This window comes from Anthonomus grandis, chromosome 6 (genome assembly GCF_022605725.1).
Source record: "Anthonomus grandis grandis chromosome 6, icAntGran1.3, whole genome shotgun sequence".
Lineage (NCBI taxonomy): Eukaryota > Metazoa > Arthropoda > Insecta > Coleoptera > Curculionidae > Anthonomus > Anthonomus grandis.
The window spans coordinates 31754579-31772477 of record NC_065551.1 but is presented as its reverse complement, the minus strand read 5'-3'; the positions used below and the strand labels follow the sequence as shown (position 1 = coordinate 31772477).

Below are 17899 nucleotides of genomic sequence, written 5' to 3'. Positions count from 1 at the left end.
GGCATTTTTATATTATTTTTTTTTGCCATTTGGTAAGCAATCCTACGACAATCTTTATTTGTTACGCCGTAAAAAGCATAAGCACATTCATATATGTATTCCACTAACGACTTTTCTTGCTCCACTGTAAATACTTTGTTAACCTCATAGTTTGGAGTAAGTCGAACATCGTCTCCTAACTGTTGCTGCTTCATGAAGTATCTCCGAAGTGTTGGATAGGGAATAGATTTCCTTATCTGCTAATTCCCGTATTCTTGAGAGCAAGAGCGTCAGCCATTTGTGCCTCAGCGTGCTTTCCGATTTTACGTTCTCGTTTTTTGCGAGCCATGATGCTAAAAGTAAATTTTTTTATAAATATCATTTTATAAATAATACGGTTTACAGTGAACCGATTTACTGTGTACACAGTGAACCGATTCACTGTGTACCGGTTCACTGTGTAAATTTGCTACTATCCAATAAAAAAATTAATAACAAAATAGCAATAATGAAAAACAAAAGAATTATTATTTATAAGTTGGCTAAAAAGAATCAACAATAGATGACACTATCAAACATTTCAAAATATTTAAGCAAACACCCCAAAAACATTGGGTAAATGAACAAACGAAATTTAGTTTGCTTACCTGAAAACACACAATTGCACGTGGCGCGTTTAAAATAATACTGATCGACGAGAATCGACTAGCATACGTTAGAGATGCTTTAAGCGGTCCCACCACACACACTAACGACCGTTGGTAAATGTAGTTGCGCCAAATTTGAAAATGGTTCTCTGTGTACTGTGGTTCACTGTTGGACAGTTTACCCTACTCTATCAAGCAGTCAACAACCAAAGTGAAGTAAATGTAGATAGATATACGAGATGTATGATAGATAAATTATAGAAAAAGGCAACAACATCGCAACGCCGCTCGATCTCATTTTTGATTCCACTGACACGAGTAATCTTTACCAGTGACGTCGTCAGAATTATTTACATGATAAACATTTATACTTCATTATAGATTTCTTAATAAGTTTTTATTATTTTATGCTAATGACAAAATAAATTCATCAACTGCAAGCGAGAAACACCGCAAAGGAACGAATGAGTGATATTTCGGAATATTTCGAGTTACAACTCTCGGACAGTGTTGTCGGACTGTTTTCTGTAAATCGAAAATAAATATTCGTGCGAGACTCGCATGTTAGTACAAATCGGTAAATAAGCGGAGCTATGGCATCATTGCCTAGTAAAAGTTATGGTTTCGGATCGCTTGAACATGTAAACAGTTCCTTCCTATATATTTATGGTCTGGTATAGGTTCAATTAACAGCTGATTAACCTCTTGTTTTAATTAATTATGAATAAAATTAATTCTCTCGAAGATACCTGCCTGCCTGCCTGCCTGGTTGTGTTATTTTATCACAAAACCGTAACTTAAAACCCCATTTTAAAAGATTCGAGTCGCACTTAAAAAGCAATTGAAACTTTAGACATAATAATGAGCAAAATTGGAAAAAGTTTCTCGTCGCAACTCCCGGCTGTAGTTTTATCTTAATTTGAATAGACGCCGGGACAGCTGAAATTGTCTAGAGCCGCGATTTCGAAAGCTATTAAACTCCCTCGCTGATGACGAGCAGCACAACAAATCTTTATAATATTCCTGTCTTTGTTTTTTTTTTTTTTACTTTTTAACTAATTAGGTTTTTGATTTATTAAAATTCTAAGAAACCCATCGAATGTTTTGCATAAGTCCCGTTGGGAATGCGCATTTTTATTCCACGAAAACAATGCCGAGGCACGGTAAAATATTGGCTCTCTCCTTCCGAGTGGAGTAGGAAAATAAAAATTCCTGAGGGATACTTTACCCGCAAGAAATGCGGGATTAAGTGTGTAGACAACCGGATAAACTTTATTGCGCTCGGTGAAGTTTAAAAGCTTCAAAGTAAAAAATTTGTGTGTTTTAAAAGCGCGAGGGACATTTATTGATAATGAATGTAATGTGATTACAAAAAGACGAATGGAACGAGAAACTTGCCGTTTTTCTTTTATAGTTTGCACTTTACATTCCACAATCATATCCTTACTAATATCCTCATAGTTCTCCCGTGAAATGGTAAAACCTAGTAACTGCGTTTTTGTGAATTTTATATAGGTGCCTTTTCAATTATATGTCTTTTAGACTAATATTTTTGCCGTATTTAAATCTAGGATGGTGAAGTTAAGAAAATTAGAAAATGATAGTTATCAGAATTAAAGTTACTTAAAATGCTTTACTTGTGCAAAGTGAGTTAATTTTTTTTTATTACAAAATTAGTTTAAACAAAAAATTGCAAAACATAGCAACTTAACAAAATATTGTTTTAACTTAAAATTCAAGTAAACAATATAATGCCGGGTAAAAACATCTATTACTATCTATTACTATCATCTATTACTAAATTCACTTATAGTGACCACTATACCTATACGGTTGGCAATTCTTCCCAATAAAACCTTTTAACCGGTGGTATGGCTGGTACCATAAAACTTAGTTGATGAAAAAACGGTTTCAGAATGTCTATTTTAAAAAAACATTTCTTTGGATTCTTTTCTAAATTCTTTCACCTTAACGCTGCACATAGGAGTATTTCATCAATCTGGGCGGCCAAAATTATTTTTGGTTTGTAATCATGTTTCTAACATGATAACAATTAATACAGTCAATACTACCTACAGTAAATACTGCAAAATAATACTACAGTCGACTGTAGCAATAATATGGTGACTTTTGAGAAAGGATTGGACAACTACAACAATAATAATTAATACTAACTACAATATTAATTAATACCAACTACAGTAAATACTAATTAAATACAGTCGACTGTAGCATTGATATGGCGTCTTTTGAGAAAGGTTCCGACAACTTTCTTCTTCTCGGTCTCATTCCCGTCATTACAGGATCCGAGTTTAGAAGAAGTCTGTAAAAAAAGACGGTACATAGCAGTTATTATTAGTACTAAATAAAGATAATTCACCTGTTTAATATGTCCGCGTTACATTCTTGTCGAGAAAATTTTCTTGCGAAGTTTTGGCGATAGAGGCGTATGTATTTGTTCCTGGCTTCAGCAGCCTCCTCAGACAGTTGTCCGATTGGCAGCAAAGCATGTCTTATTATCACTTGAGGCCCATGGATAAGTATTTTGTGGAGCGTGGGGGTCATCGGATGCCAAGGATACAGCTGGATATAAAGTTCTGCCGTTTCTGTAGCGAAAACCGAAAATTTTTTCGTATTCACCTCATGCTCACTCGACAAAACTTCCAGAATAATTTTCAGGCGATAGATAAATGTCGCGTCTATACCAGTAATTTCTGCAGACAGTTCGTGGTTTGCAAAAAATCGTCTACTGGTATTGCCGTCATTCGTGTTGCCGAAATTTGCCTTTGGGACATCTACAAGGAGACCCATCTTTGACTTAAATTCGCTTTGGATTGCGAGTTTCCTGAGTTTGACTTTTTCTTCATTGCTTCTGAGCTGCCACTTTTGTACTGGTTTATAGGCCAAATGTAAAACAGCTTTAAAAAATCGTATTCGGGCATGAAGAATAGATAAACCAAACTCAAAAGTTTCCACATTAACTATCCCCTTTTTTTGGATACAGTTAAAATCCTTTAAAGTTAAGCCACATATGTAGCACCTCATTGTAGGTGATGTGCTTGTCACAGAGTTGCACACCTGAAATGTTTTTTTTTTTTAATTATTAGATAGAACTACAACAATAAAACCTAATAATCATGTTTCGGGTTCGATTCTTAAAATAGTAATAAACTTTTTTAATTTTTGTTTTTTTACTCACCTTTCCATCGACCATGGTCAACATCGCAAGCAATATTTTCTTTCATTTGGACTTTCGTTTTGTTCAAATTTTTTGAAGCATCTTTGATATATGATATTTCTTCTCTTGTCACATCTGCGGTTTCTTTTATAAATCTCAGCCTGATTGGGCGGCAATAACAAGGAAAAGGAGGGGGGTTCTGCCATAGTATTTTTCCATTTAAGGAACAAATAAGCCGTAAAGGGACAAGTCAGCTTTGGAACAAGTTAGCGTCCCTGTCGGAGTCACATACAAATTTTTGTTTGAATTGCACTTGTTGCGCTCCATCGCATCGCATCCCCATTTACATATGCGTTCCAAGGCATTTCTTTCTTCTTCGTCAAGCGTTTTAACTTACTTCGTAAAGATCTGTCAGTAATCTGGATACAGTGTGATCCATCAAATTCTGAAGCTTAATATCTGCTAAAGTTTCGGTGACAGTAATAGATTCTTTGTTGGGGTAACACTCTTTTTTGACTTCTTGGATCTTAAGGTAGCATGGATACATAGATGGATTATAACTTCTTGTGATTTCGTACTGCCTCTTTGATAAGTCTGCTTCGATGAACAGTGATAACGCTTGTTGCGTTGTTAGTTGTACCTTATCTTTGGATTTACTTGCACTGAACGCTTTTTTATAGGCTATAAGGCAAATTGATAAGGCATAAACACAAATAACAGTTGGATTTGATGCACTATAGTCTTGGATACCTAAAAACATGTATCACATCTTTTCCGACCCGATTTCGGAAAACGGACTTTTGGCCGCCCAGATTGATGAAATACTTCTATGTGCGCTGTTTAGAGCTGGAATCGTTTCTTTTTTTTTTCTATCGACAACCCTCCGTAAGTCCTAAGTTTTTATTATCATTCCGTTAAGATCGTTCATGTCATATATATTAGACTTTTTGTCCAGGCTTTACCTATAATTCCGTGTACAACATCGGCCTTTATAAAAGACTGACCAGCGTCAAAATTTGATAATTTCTGATCTCCAAAAACAATTAACTATTGTTTTTAATGCTGCAAACAATTTTCAATTTTTATTTTGTTCACTGCAATTATCACACCAAAAATAAACTGCTTTAATTATTATTGTTAAATGGTAAGTGATGCTAGTTGGGTGAATGATATGCAAAAACGAATTAAAAAACAGCAATAAATTACATAATAACATGGTGTGTATGTTGCGGTGATCAGCAAAATCAATATTAAAAGCACCAGTGATAATTATAGAACAAGTGCCTAAAATATTTGTGAGTAGGCTCTTTAATTTTTGGTAAGTTGACCTGTAATTTATGTCCCTAATTCTAATGAAATAAATGACGTAGAAATGTTATATATCCGTGCAGTGTGCAATTTTGTGCATGGTAATAAAGAATTAAAAACAAATATAATACAAATATACAACAAATAAAATAAATGTGGTAAAAAAAAGCTTTAATATTCTGTTTAAAAGATATTGTTGGGAAAATCGTAAAAAGTTTTTACGTCTATTTTAATTTTTTTAAATTTTATGTACTTTAGTGTGCAATATTTGTAAATTGAAATTTTTGTTTTTCTATTTTTTGTAGAATATGGTGATTTTCTGTATATTCTGGCTTTTGTAAATATATTTTGGTTTATTTTTTCTTAGCAGCTATGCAAATATTAATAGGTGTAGGTATATTTTAATTATAAAATTTGAAAAAAAAATATATGTACATACTAATTATTTATTTATTATGTAGACTTATTATAGATATCAGGAGCATACAAATTTTCCTAAATTTAGGCACCCGTTAGAATTTATTTATTTTTTTCTTGTTGAAATATTTAAAATATGTATTTATATTTTTCGTTATATACTATTAATAATAATAGTAGGGATCAGGGGTACTGTTTCTCTATAAAAAATGAAAAAAAAAATGAAATTATCAAGAGGTATAAGTTATTTTTTTATAACCATACATCTGAGGAAGATCTTTTATTTAGAGTTAAGTAGCTTAAAGCGACATCTGCAGTACATCTTCCAGTTATATCGTTATTCCATAAGGCACAAATATTTTCATCATATTTTTTTATGCAAAGAAGCAATTAATGTTTTATTAATTATAATCAAACGACTTACAAAAGCCGATTATTTAAGAGGACGTTGGGTAAAAGCAACATTTTTTGCATGTCAGCCGAATACACTCGGTACGTCTCGTTTTACTCATTTTCAGTTTCTTTCTTCAAGCAGGTTCAGTTTCGTACACCTTTTGTTTCAAATAGCCGTCAAGGACTTGTGAAATGGCCAGCTCGCTCGCCAGATTTTACACCTCTAGACTTTTTTTATGAGACTATATTTAAAGCAAAAGGTGTACGAAACTGAACCTGCTTCAGTATTGGAGTTACGACAGATAATAACAAATATTTGTAGAAATATTGATGTTAGTGTATTTGACAATGTTCGGTATGAAATTTCGGACCGACTGTTCTTGTGTCAGGAAGTTCAAGGCAACCATTTCCAGCATCTTCTCAATTGAACTTAATGTTAAATACATTAAGTTCATCGATTTCAGTCGATATATCAAGTTAAATGTTAATGTATTTAGGTAATGGTTAAATGTACCACCATTTTGTAGTAGGTAAAAATATAGAATTTATATTCTAGGGTTATAAAGTACTCGTTCGTTTTTTAAGATGGCGCCCAGCAGCCATTTTGAAATTTTAACCTGTCAATTTTGCTTTAAAACATAGTATTCATTCATCAATTATTGTCTAACCTCAAGTTTCAATATTTTGAATTGATTCGTTCAAAAAATAAAGAGAGGGAGGGATATTAAACAAAAGCACTGTATATGAAATTATATTAAATTTAAATAAACAGTGGTATTAAATTAATATTGAATATATATTTTCTGCATAAACTTTGTTTTTCATCAACACAACCCTTACCCCCCCACCCATCCCAAACATTTTCTCAGTAAGAAATTCTTTTAAGGAATCACCGTTTTTCGTCTATAATATGTAATATAATAGCACTATTTTTGTATTAAATATTTATTAATATATATATATAATTATATCAAATTTAAATAAATATTTTGGAAAACAATTTCTTAAGGGTAAGGTTAATGAAAAATGGTGTACCTACAGAGTAATTTACATAACGACAACATACCAGATCAAAGTTCCTTCAAATTCACCTTCCAGCCCATCCAGTTTATTCCGGATCTTACCGTTCGGTCATGTTTACAAAATAAATAGAAGGGTGGAATATACACAAAGGTGCCCCCATTTTATCAGATCGCATTACACAAATAAGAAAAAATAAAATAAAAGCAAAAACAGAAAGAAAAAAGAAAACGAAAATGATATCGTTCGGGCCTGAGGCGCATATAAAATGAAGAAACGACCGAATTTCGGGGTTACGGGTGGTGTCTCGGCAGTAAAACAAAAGCCCTTCCACCCAAATACGGCACGTCACTTATTTATAGGGCGTACACAGTTATACTGGCCCCAGCAACCCCCCTCGGTTAAATTTTAAAACTGAAATAGCCTCTACATTCGATTGCTTTTACTGGAAATTAATAATTAAAAATAAATATGATTACAGATTTGGATATTAATTTTGAAAATGGCAGTTTTTAATTTAATTTTATTACATAATATCCGGTATATTATGTATTTTTTTCGAAGCAAGTCTTTTGCTAAGAAACTGATGAACTGATGAACAAAAAAAACTGAGAGAACGTCCATGTTTGGGCGCCATACGTCATTACTGTAGGCTTGTCATCACATTGGTTTTTAGATGTATCGGTATTTTTTTTAGTTTTATTTTCTCTTCCTAGTAGTTGTTGGAAAATAACCCAACAACACCCTTTTCTGTCATCGAGATGTATTTATTTTTTAATTGCTCTATGTTTATAATTTTAAGGAGATAATCGATTCTTAGAAGGTTCCCACATGTCAGAAGATAATCAATTTAAAGTGGTTACTTTTAAACGTTTCATAAATTACCATAAAACTGTCAGACTCTTAGTCTTAGCCCGTTTTCACATTGTTGATGAAAGATGCACTTATTGAACATCTTTACACCCACTAAGTAAAACAAACCGGTAAAAAGGTCGCAAAGTCATAAAGTTGATCTCAGTTGTTGTAGCACTGTCGTCGAGAAGTAGTGTGTGAGTCGAGTCGCGAGTCGTAGTCGCGATCGGAGTGAGAAGTTGCTCACGAAAGTTTTCCCTATTATCTCTATTACCCCTAATACCCAAGACGGGTTTTTCTCTTCGTCGCTAGTTATGAGTTCGGTCGTCGTGTGTTGATACAATAGGTTAAAGTAATTAACCCATTGTAATTAGAGTATAAGCACCATAGTTAGTAGTTAGTAAGAAGTAAGTAAAGTTACCTGCTAAGAAGCAAAGTGAGTGTAAATAAGGGAAAATTAAGTATTCAAAAAGACAGCAAAGACGAACATGAACACAATATGAACAAATTCATAGTTTACAATTACTTTAATGAATAACTGTTCCATTTTCCTGTCTTAAGTTAATTGGTTCAGCGCCATATAAGCTGTGGTCCTTCGATAAACATACAAAATAAACAAGTACAGTCCACTAGTACTCTCCAGTGGTACAATTAAACAATTGTGTCCCCCTCTATTTGGAGAAGAAGCCAAGCAGCAGTTCTCCCCCGAATAGTAGTAGTACATGAGTTTGGTATAAATACAGTGTGTATCACCCAAATGGAATTAATCCCATAATAAATAAATAGGAACATTTTCGAAAAAACGTGCAGACACGTCGATTAGTATTTTCCTATTTATATTAAAAAAAAAAAAAATTACAGGAAGTGTTATGTAACAGTGATCAATGTCAACATTTTATTTTAAATGCGATTCTCTGTATATTACTCGATTTTTGGATTCTTCAGAATATTCTAGACATATTTCATATACAATATCCTATACTAATAGTTCAAAATTAGTGGATTCGGAGATATTTAGTGGTTTCCGATTCATTGCAAAAATTAACATTAAAAACAAAAAAAATAATTTGGTTGCATAATTCACTCAACATCTCAGGTGTCACCGAGCTAATCACAACAATTATTCGTCTTTTTAAGTCAGCTAACTCGAGGACTTTAGTTTTGTAGATAATATTTCCGACATCTCATAAAAAAAAAATCAATGATGTCAGATCAGGGGATTGTGCTGGCCATTCCATCGGTCTTCACCTCTCTATCTACCGATTTGGAAATATCCGATTGAAATCGATAGAGATACTGCCAAACAGTGATTTGGTAATGAACTTGTGGGCTTACTGGATCAGGATATAAGTTTGTCAAAGGTGGCACGACATTATTTTGGAGCAGTGTTAATTAATTATCACCGTTCAAATTGACATCGATGAACAAGGGCCTTTCCAGGTGTTGGGTGTATTGTTCTCTTATCCAGTGAGGATTTTCTTTAGAGCAGTAGCGTTAATTTTATCGATTAGCATGACCAGTGTAAAGTGGACTGTGCTATCTAACATTGCTACATTTGTTCACAAAAATCCGTTCTTCTATCAAAATCGTCTTCCATGAGTTTCTAAGTTGGTATTAATTTAAAGGGATGTATTTTATATTCTTTTAGTTTGAATAATCGATGAAGGATTAACATCGAACATTGGCGCTGCTTTTCAACCAGAAGTATTTGGAATTTGGTATATCACTTATTGCATTCGTAGCTGCTTTTTTATTATGCCTTAAATATCCAAGCTCGCGAAATGTTCATCTGATTGTCGAACTGATTGTTCATCTGATCTGATCTCTAACAGGTCACGAAAAGTATTTGTTAATGGTGTGTACTCGGAGTCTAGTGCCAAACTATCAGGGCCTATCCTTGGTCTCGTTTTCTTTATAAAACCTCAGGGCTCTATCCTTGGTCCCCTTTTCTTTATTATTTACACGTCTGAACTTATAAGCTCTCTTTATGTCGGACAGATACAAGCTTTTGCTGACGATACCCAGATGTACTATCACTTCTCTTCAAAAGACTTTATTACTTGGAACGAAACTATTAATCATGAACAAAACAACTTAAAAGATCTCTCTAAAAAACACGGTCAAACAACTATATTCCAATAACAACTTTTTAAATACCAAGTTAATGGTAATGTTATGTGAAACTCTTGTACTTTCCCACTTTAACTATGCTGTGATTTTATTTATGGCCCTTGTCTTCGTCAAGTGCAGAATACATGTATTCGTCTAATTTTTAATTTAAGAAAATCAGATCACGTATCACATAAAATTAATTAAAGAGTTAAACTAATTAAATATGTCAAGTAGTAGAACTCAATATTTGTGGATTTTTATGCATGATTTAATTACTAATTCAAAATTCATATCTAAATCTCTGAAAAATAAATTTAAAACCAATTTGAGCGTCCATGATATAAATGCCAGAAATAAATTTAAATATATTATTCCTCGACATAGTACAAGAACATACAAGAAGTCTTTTACTTATAATGCGGTTAAAGCGTGTAATTCGTCGCCAAACAATGATTTATTGCTTCATAATTTAACTAAGTTTAAGTCAGGATTTAGGTTGTATTAGTTTAGAGAATAGTTGAGCTCCTATTTTTTAACTAGTATCGTGTGCTCTAGAGGTAACATGATGGTTATATACGATTGCATACAAGGGTGTATTTTTTTTTAATTGGAACAATTATTTCTTGATAATATTTCATCTTTATATTATTTTTCTTAATATTATTTATTAGGGTTAAGTTTCAGTAGCCTTAGGCTAGACTTGGTCCTTTTTCTTCATTTTTTTTGTTATATTATATTAGTATCTCATTATCGTTAAACTCTACGACTAACTACAACGGAAGCAAATTATCATCTATGGCACCTAAATAGAACATAATTACAAGTATCCTTACGTCACATTCATTGTAAAACTTATTAAAAGCAAACAGTGTTTCATCCTTTTAACATAAGCGGGACAGGACAATAGCTCCGACCTAACATGCATGGCATACATAATGAAATAGGAAAGTTTGGTCAGCGCCATGTCGTGTACATGTCGTAAAATGGGGCTCTTGAGTAAAAGACCGCATTATTTTATCATCTGGCCGCAGGGGCGTAACTCGAAGATCTGCAAGGGGGTGACCTACATAACAAAATAAAGTCACATTTTATCCGATATACTGGGTGTTTTATACAAAATTGATTTTTTTTTGGCAGAAAATAAGTGCAATTTTTCGGATTTCTTTAAGCCCCTGTATAGTAATACTAATAATAATAAATCCTAAATTTTAGGGTGTTCGCGAAGAAACTGTAAAATCCAATCCCCGAATTATCCGGGGGTGTATCCGAGAAATGTCACGTGCCACTACAGGGTGAGGGAGAAAAACGTGCCACAAGATAAACACGCCCTTATCGTCCTTAGACCGTCGAACTATCACTACAGAGAGACTAAGCAGGGTGCTAAGTTCGAAAATACCGATAAAATGTTAAGGTAAGGAAAACGTCAGGGAACATTGGTCCTTAAGGGAAATGTTCTTGATATTCTTGAACATTAGGGTCAGTTTGAGGGTTGATTCTCTGGTAAAATAGTTTGAGAAGTGGGATTTACTTTTTGAATAATTGGGTTTAATGGTGTTTTTCTTGGATTCCTGAAAAAATAATTTTTTCTCAAAATCGCTGAATATTTTTTGAAAAAAGCCCAAGTAGGTATCTAATCTATTTATTTGAGCAATATGTATATAAATTAGCAACGTGTATTTTTAGTAATAGGTTTAGTCTAGGACACCCAACATAGAGACAATAGGCGTGTTACGATAACAATTTAGAATCAGTCTCATAGCTCCATTTTGAATTCTTTCCAGTTGGTCAATTCTATACTGTGGCAAGTTAAACAATAATGTTGAACAGGACTGTAAATGAGGAAGAGCAATGTCGTTGTAAAGTTTTAATTTGTTGTACATTGACAATTTTTTTCCGATTCCTGTGATAAATCCAACTTTTTTTGAAAATTTTCTCATCACATAATCTGCATGAGCATGGAAATTGTTCCCAAATATTTAATGTCTTTGTCATACAACATACTTTCCCCATTCACAAAAATCTGTACATTGATATACAATAAAAATAGCAAGAGGCCCAATATTTAAAATTTCTCTACTCACGGTTTCAAACGCGCTCTTAAAATCCAAAAACACAGCAAGTACTAGATTAGCCTTGCAAACCTAGACCAGCCCTGAGAAAATTATCAACTATATAAATAATGACAGACTCACATGAATGATTCTCACAGAACCCCAATTAGTTAGGTACAACTATTTTATTTATATTACAGTGTTCGAGTAGCTGTTTCTTAACACATACTTCAAGGAGCTTCTCATAAATAGGTACGGTGTTAATTGGCCGAAATTCATTACACAATTTAGTGTTTTGCACTTTTGGAACAGCAGTAGAAAGTTTCGGAAAAATCCCAGTACTTGATAATATCCAAAAGACGATCACCTACAACATAAGCAACATCGCAAAGAACCTGCTTAGAAATGCCACTCTCGCCACCACCAACGTTTTTTAGATTTTTAAGTATTTTCTTAATTTTAGTCATAAAAACTTTATTAAATTGTGTCAAGGTATTCTGGACTGTAGGTTGCCCATTTGCTGCTGGTGGGGAATATCTTCAAGAATAAGATACTATTCACGAAATAATTATTAAATCTATGTGCAATATCATCCTCCTGTGTAATGATTTAATTTTCAAACTTTATTTTATTTGACATGCTTTGATTTTTTCCTGGCAAAAGCGTCTTCAGATTTTTCCAGAGTTCTTTTTGATTATTTTTATTTAAATCTATGGTCTGCGCAAAAAAATGTTCCTTTTCCACTCTTATATTGCTTAGTATGTTATTTCTTATGGCCTTATATTCATTCCAAATGTTATATATTAGCCCTTTTATATAGTCGATCCCTTTCCTGCATTTGCTCCCTTATATCTTGAGTTATCCATTTTTTATCGACATATTACTGTTTCTGCATAATTTTAATCCTTTGGTACATACTCTCAGGAATTGTTTTAATATCTGTGACAAAAGTATTAGCTAGTAAGTCAACATCTGAACTATTTCTATTCCTATTGCACGTAAGCAGTTCTTCCTGAAGTTTATTGTATTTATAAGTTTTAAAAGACCCAGTATAACAGATATAGTAAATCCATTGGCTGTTGTTTCCTATTAAAAAAAAAATTCTCATAATTCTCATTTTTTTTAAAAACGCTGGAATAAGTTCATGAATTATGGCCATTTGGTAAATTTCTATAAAAAAATAATTTTCTGCAAAATGTTTTTTTATATCCTTATTTTTTTGAAAAACACTAAATATTTATCTAATTAACTTGAATAATTATTACCAATAACTTATCCTCATTTTTTTTCTTTTTTCGAAAAATGTTAACTTAAGTGTTTATTAAATTAATGGAAGAATATGTGTACACATTTGTAACAGTTTATTTTGGGTAGTATTTAGGTTATGGTAATTTTTAGGATATTTTATATAAAAAAAACAATTATTTAAGAAACCTTATCGGTCTATCAGCTTTTTACTATAAAAAATTCATTGGGCTTCCCTTATCGCATCTTATATAAATAACAGTTAAAAGGAAAACAAAAAAAGATTTAGTAATAAATGAAATAAAGCAAAAAGTATTTTACCTTGTTGTTCAATACAAATACAGCATCGGCGAAAAAAATTATCTTTTAACTGTCTAAATTCTAATCTGTTATTTTTTACGGTTTGTGTTGCTTCATTAATTTTTATTCTTAGTTCTTCTAAGTTTTTTTGACTCTTGAGCGTACACGACCTCCTTGTAGTAACCCTAAACAGAAAAATCAATTGGGTTTAAGTCCGGTGACCTGGGGGGCCACTGAATTGGTCCACCTCGACCGATCCACTTGTGTCTAAGTCGCCTATTCAGATATTCTCGAACATTTATCGCATAATGGCAATGAGCCCCATCGTTCTGAAAAAACATGTCTCTCCTTGTCTCCAAATCAACATCTTCTAACAGCTCATGGAGATTTTCTGTTAAAAAATTTAAATAGGATTCTCCATTCAATCGGTCGGGTAATTCAAAGGGACCAATTAGTTTTTCATTTACTATCCCAGACCAGAGGTTTACACCGAATTGCTCTTGAAAATTTGATTGTCGTGTAAGTTGAGGATTTTCAATACTCCAGGAATGATAATTATGAATATTAAAAATGCCAGTGCGCTTGAAATTCGATTCGTCGGTCCATAAAAATGAATTAACAAAATTTTCATTTGCCGCTTGACGTTGCAACATTTCTTCACAGAATCTTACTTTTCTCGGATAATCTTCGGGTTTTAGCTGTTGCACCCTTTGAATATGATATGGATGATAATCCATCTCATGGAGTATTCTATGGGCCTTCGATTTCGGTATTCCGATACGGTGCTCAATTGCTCTAAGGCTTACATTTGGATTTGCTTCAACTTCTTCGACCACTGCATCTTCCAAATCTGGGTCTCTCATCCCTAACGGTCGTCCAGGAATAGTCCCCGGTACTCACCCTTCCCTATAAGCATCGCGAACTCTTAGTATCGTGCGATGATCAGGCCATCTCTCTGGTATTGGATCACCTCTGCATTCTACTTACCTCCGGTATAATCTAGCTGCTTCCAAAGCATTCCCTCTGGCATATCCGTAAAAGTAATGCATTTGTTCAAAGTCTTCGCTTGTAAAAGGGGCCGCGCGTCTAGCCATATTTACAAAATACAGTACAGAAAAAAATCGACTACCACTTACAAAATAAATAAACTTAAACTTGAAATTCCACTTAAAAAAAGAAAATAAAAAAACTAATTCAGATCAATGTACACACAAATGTAAAAGAAACCAGTTCGTTAAGACGTATTTATCAAAAATCGCTAATGTACGTGAAATCGCTACTGTGCATACACTACTAAGTACTGCATGTGAAAGAATGTGAAAATAGTAACGGGCCAGTGGTTTATTATTTGTTGGTATCTGGTTTAGAATACTTAGAATACTAAAGTTCTTAAGCAAAAACTTGTTTTGGCAATTGCATTTTCAGTTACTAAAATCAATACGGACAACTTCTTTTAAAACAAGATATTAATTTTAGGATTTTAGGTTTGACAATATTTGAACTTCTTTTTAGGTATGATGCAATAAATTTAACTAGATAAAATAATCGCGGTTAAAGGTTGATAAACTGATAAAGTTTTTTTAATACTTGGGTTTAAAAAAAAATGTTTTAATTTTTAAAACGTCTTTAACTTTGTTGAACTTTTTTTACTTTTGTTTTTTATGTCACAATTTATTTATTTTTCTATGCAATATTTTAATTTCTGAATCAAATTATCTTTGTTCTTGTCAGAGTCAACTTTTAACTAAATAATAAAATAAAAATAAGGCATTCGCCTTACCTATTTACTATGAATATGGCAGAAATAAGCATAAAAGTCGAATATTACTAAAAAATCACAAAAAATGTAATAACTCCTAAACTAAAAAAAATCGGATCATATACATGGGGGTGATTCGGATTCCCCTAGGGTTGCTCTATCTCTGGGCGCTCGCTTGACACTCTTTTTTGGGACACCCTGTATAGCAGGGTTTAAAAGAAAATCGTTTTTCGTCAATACCGAAAAAAGTATTTTTTGGACAAAATGCGATTTAAAAAGTTGCTCCTCATATATAGGAAGTTTGCAAAATATTACCTTCATTCAACCAGAATTCTTAAGACAAACTTACATCAAAAATGAGACATTTAAGCACGTTACTACCCCATCTACCGAAGCACTAATGCATGCTTATCTTTAATTTAATTTACAGTGACGCGATAGATGAATAGTCAGACATAGCGACAGACAAGCGGCTGACATTTATTACCGCGTCCCAGTTCAACCTGTAGGGAATATCGGGGTCTGGTTTACGTCTCCCGCCATTTGATAACAAACAGGATGTCAGTTCACTCGGTTATGCAAATTTTGTTTCGCCTTATTAGCGTCAGAGTTATTCTCGAACGGGGAACGCTGAACGTGGCAAAACGTTAAATAAAGACGTGGCTTTCGACCTAAATGATGGGATATTTCTGGATATAGCCGTATCGAAGTTCTGATGTTCAGTTTTCTGACCTACAGCTTTTATCGGAATTGCTGTCAGGGTTATCTTTCTGAAATTGAATTAATTATACACTCGAAGATTTGTAAAAAGGGTTTTGCAAGATGTACAGAAATTAGTCGAAACGCGACTACTTAAAAACTAGGAGAGTGAGAGTAAATTTGTAATAATTGACGCAGTTGAAATGTTTAGAAACGTATTACAGCATTTTTTGGAAAATATGCACGGAATTAAGTGAATCATGTTTTTTTTCTTTGAAGTTGAGGGGTGATTTTTTAAAATCAACATGCTTATTACTTATAAGCCAGCAAAAATAAATACGGGAAAAATTTTGTACAAATTACTTAATTTAAATGATTGAAGACCTACTTTAGCATTTTTTGAAAAATGTAAGAAAAAAGTTTTTTGGATGATAATAATAATAATAATAATAATATCGTTTATTTAGCATAATAGCTACATACAAAAAACTGATATCAAAAAAACTATATAAAATATACAAATTACATAATACATAAGGCTGCAAGAAGAAAAAAATAGAAAAACCTTGAGACGCACAAAAAACTAAATATTAAAAAATGATAAAAACTAACCTAGATTAAAAATGGTAAAGATAAAATTGTGAGCTTAAAATGAAAGGTAAAATTTTACATATACAATGGCTACAAAATATTACAACAAAATTGACGAAGAATAAAATAAATTTCACAATATTTCAACATTTATTCAAAACAAGTCCTCTCAGGTGCCGCTTGAACTGGTTTAAATTGTCACAACTTTTGATGTCATTGGGTAGCTTATTAAACTCAATTAAGCCCTTGAATAAAACAGTATTGAGCATTTGACTGTGGTTCGATCTACCAGAATAAACTGTATATGTACGATTTCCTGTACTGTATTCATGTACATCTGCGAATACTCTTAATTTTTGACAAATATATTCGGGTAGCAGACGTTTCTTTATTTTAAAGATAAACAAGTACACATTAAACATAATTCTTTGTTTTACAGATAACATATTTATTGGACATTTAACATAGACGCAACAGGAGTATAACGATCACATTTCAATACTAATCCCATAGCTCTGTTTTGTATTATTTCCAGTTTGATCAAACATTTTTGTAATTAATGCCAGTGTATTTTTAAATTCTTCTATTTTCAGTACCCTGATGATACCCAAATTAAAGTCGAAATCTTAACAAATATAAGCAATTCAACTTTAATACTGTGTTACTGCCCTTAAAAGGACAGAAATTAAATACAAGTTAGGAACCAAAAATAATTTAAGAATTCTGGAGCGTCATCGGTCTGTATAATACTTAAGAAAGTATAATTATTAGGCAGATTTCCCTACAAAATGCATGCACGAAAAACCACTTACGTATATTAAAAATAAACTAATTTCCACTTCGTCTGTTCATAACCAAGCAATTTCCATTTACCAATTGAACAACGAAACTGAAAAAAGTGATTTCTCAGCCGCCACCCTTTTCTATTACCACGCTTTAACCCCGCTCGCGCCCTCCCGTGCACCTCCTGTTTCCCTTCCGCTTTTACCTTTTCCCGTTTTAATCTGATTATATTGAAAAAGACGGATAACACCTGCTGCCGCAGAGAAGACGATATTTCATAATTAAGAGAGCTCCCGCAGTCGTCTGTGTCACTTGCCACTTTTTCTTTCTTACAAAAAAAGGAAATTTTTTCACGTTTACGTTGTCATGTTGGACCGTTTCCCTTTACGGGGAATTTTCCGACGTTTTTTTTATTTAATAAGTGAAAAATTTGAAGCTTCATCAGACTATGATTGTATCATAAAACTTAATTAAGATCGTTCATCATAGAGAAAATGGTCAATTTCAGCACTTCTTCTAGTAGAAACCTCATTTTTCTTTCCATATGATCCCATTCATAACAAGT

The 17899-nt window shown here is 32.9% G+C and overlaps 1 protein-coding gene across 2 annotated transcripts in view; it reads left to right on the top strand.

The window, feature by feature from the left end:
• Positions 1 to 17899, top strand: part of LOC126737632 (uncharacterized) — a 161252-nt gene that overhangs the window by 127142 nt on the left and 16211 nt on the right. For both annotated transcript variants that reach the window (XM_050442608.1, XM_050442609.1), the window contains exon 6: positions 11119 to 11317. In XM_050442608.1, coding sequence (XP_050298565.1) covers positions 11119 to 11317 — 199 coding nt within the window. The remainder of the gene's footprint in view (positions 1 to 11118; positions 11318 to 17899) is intronic.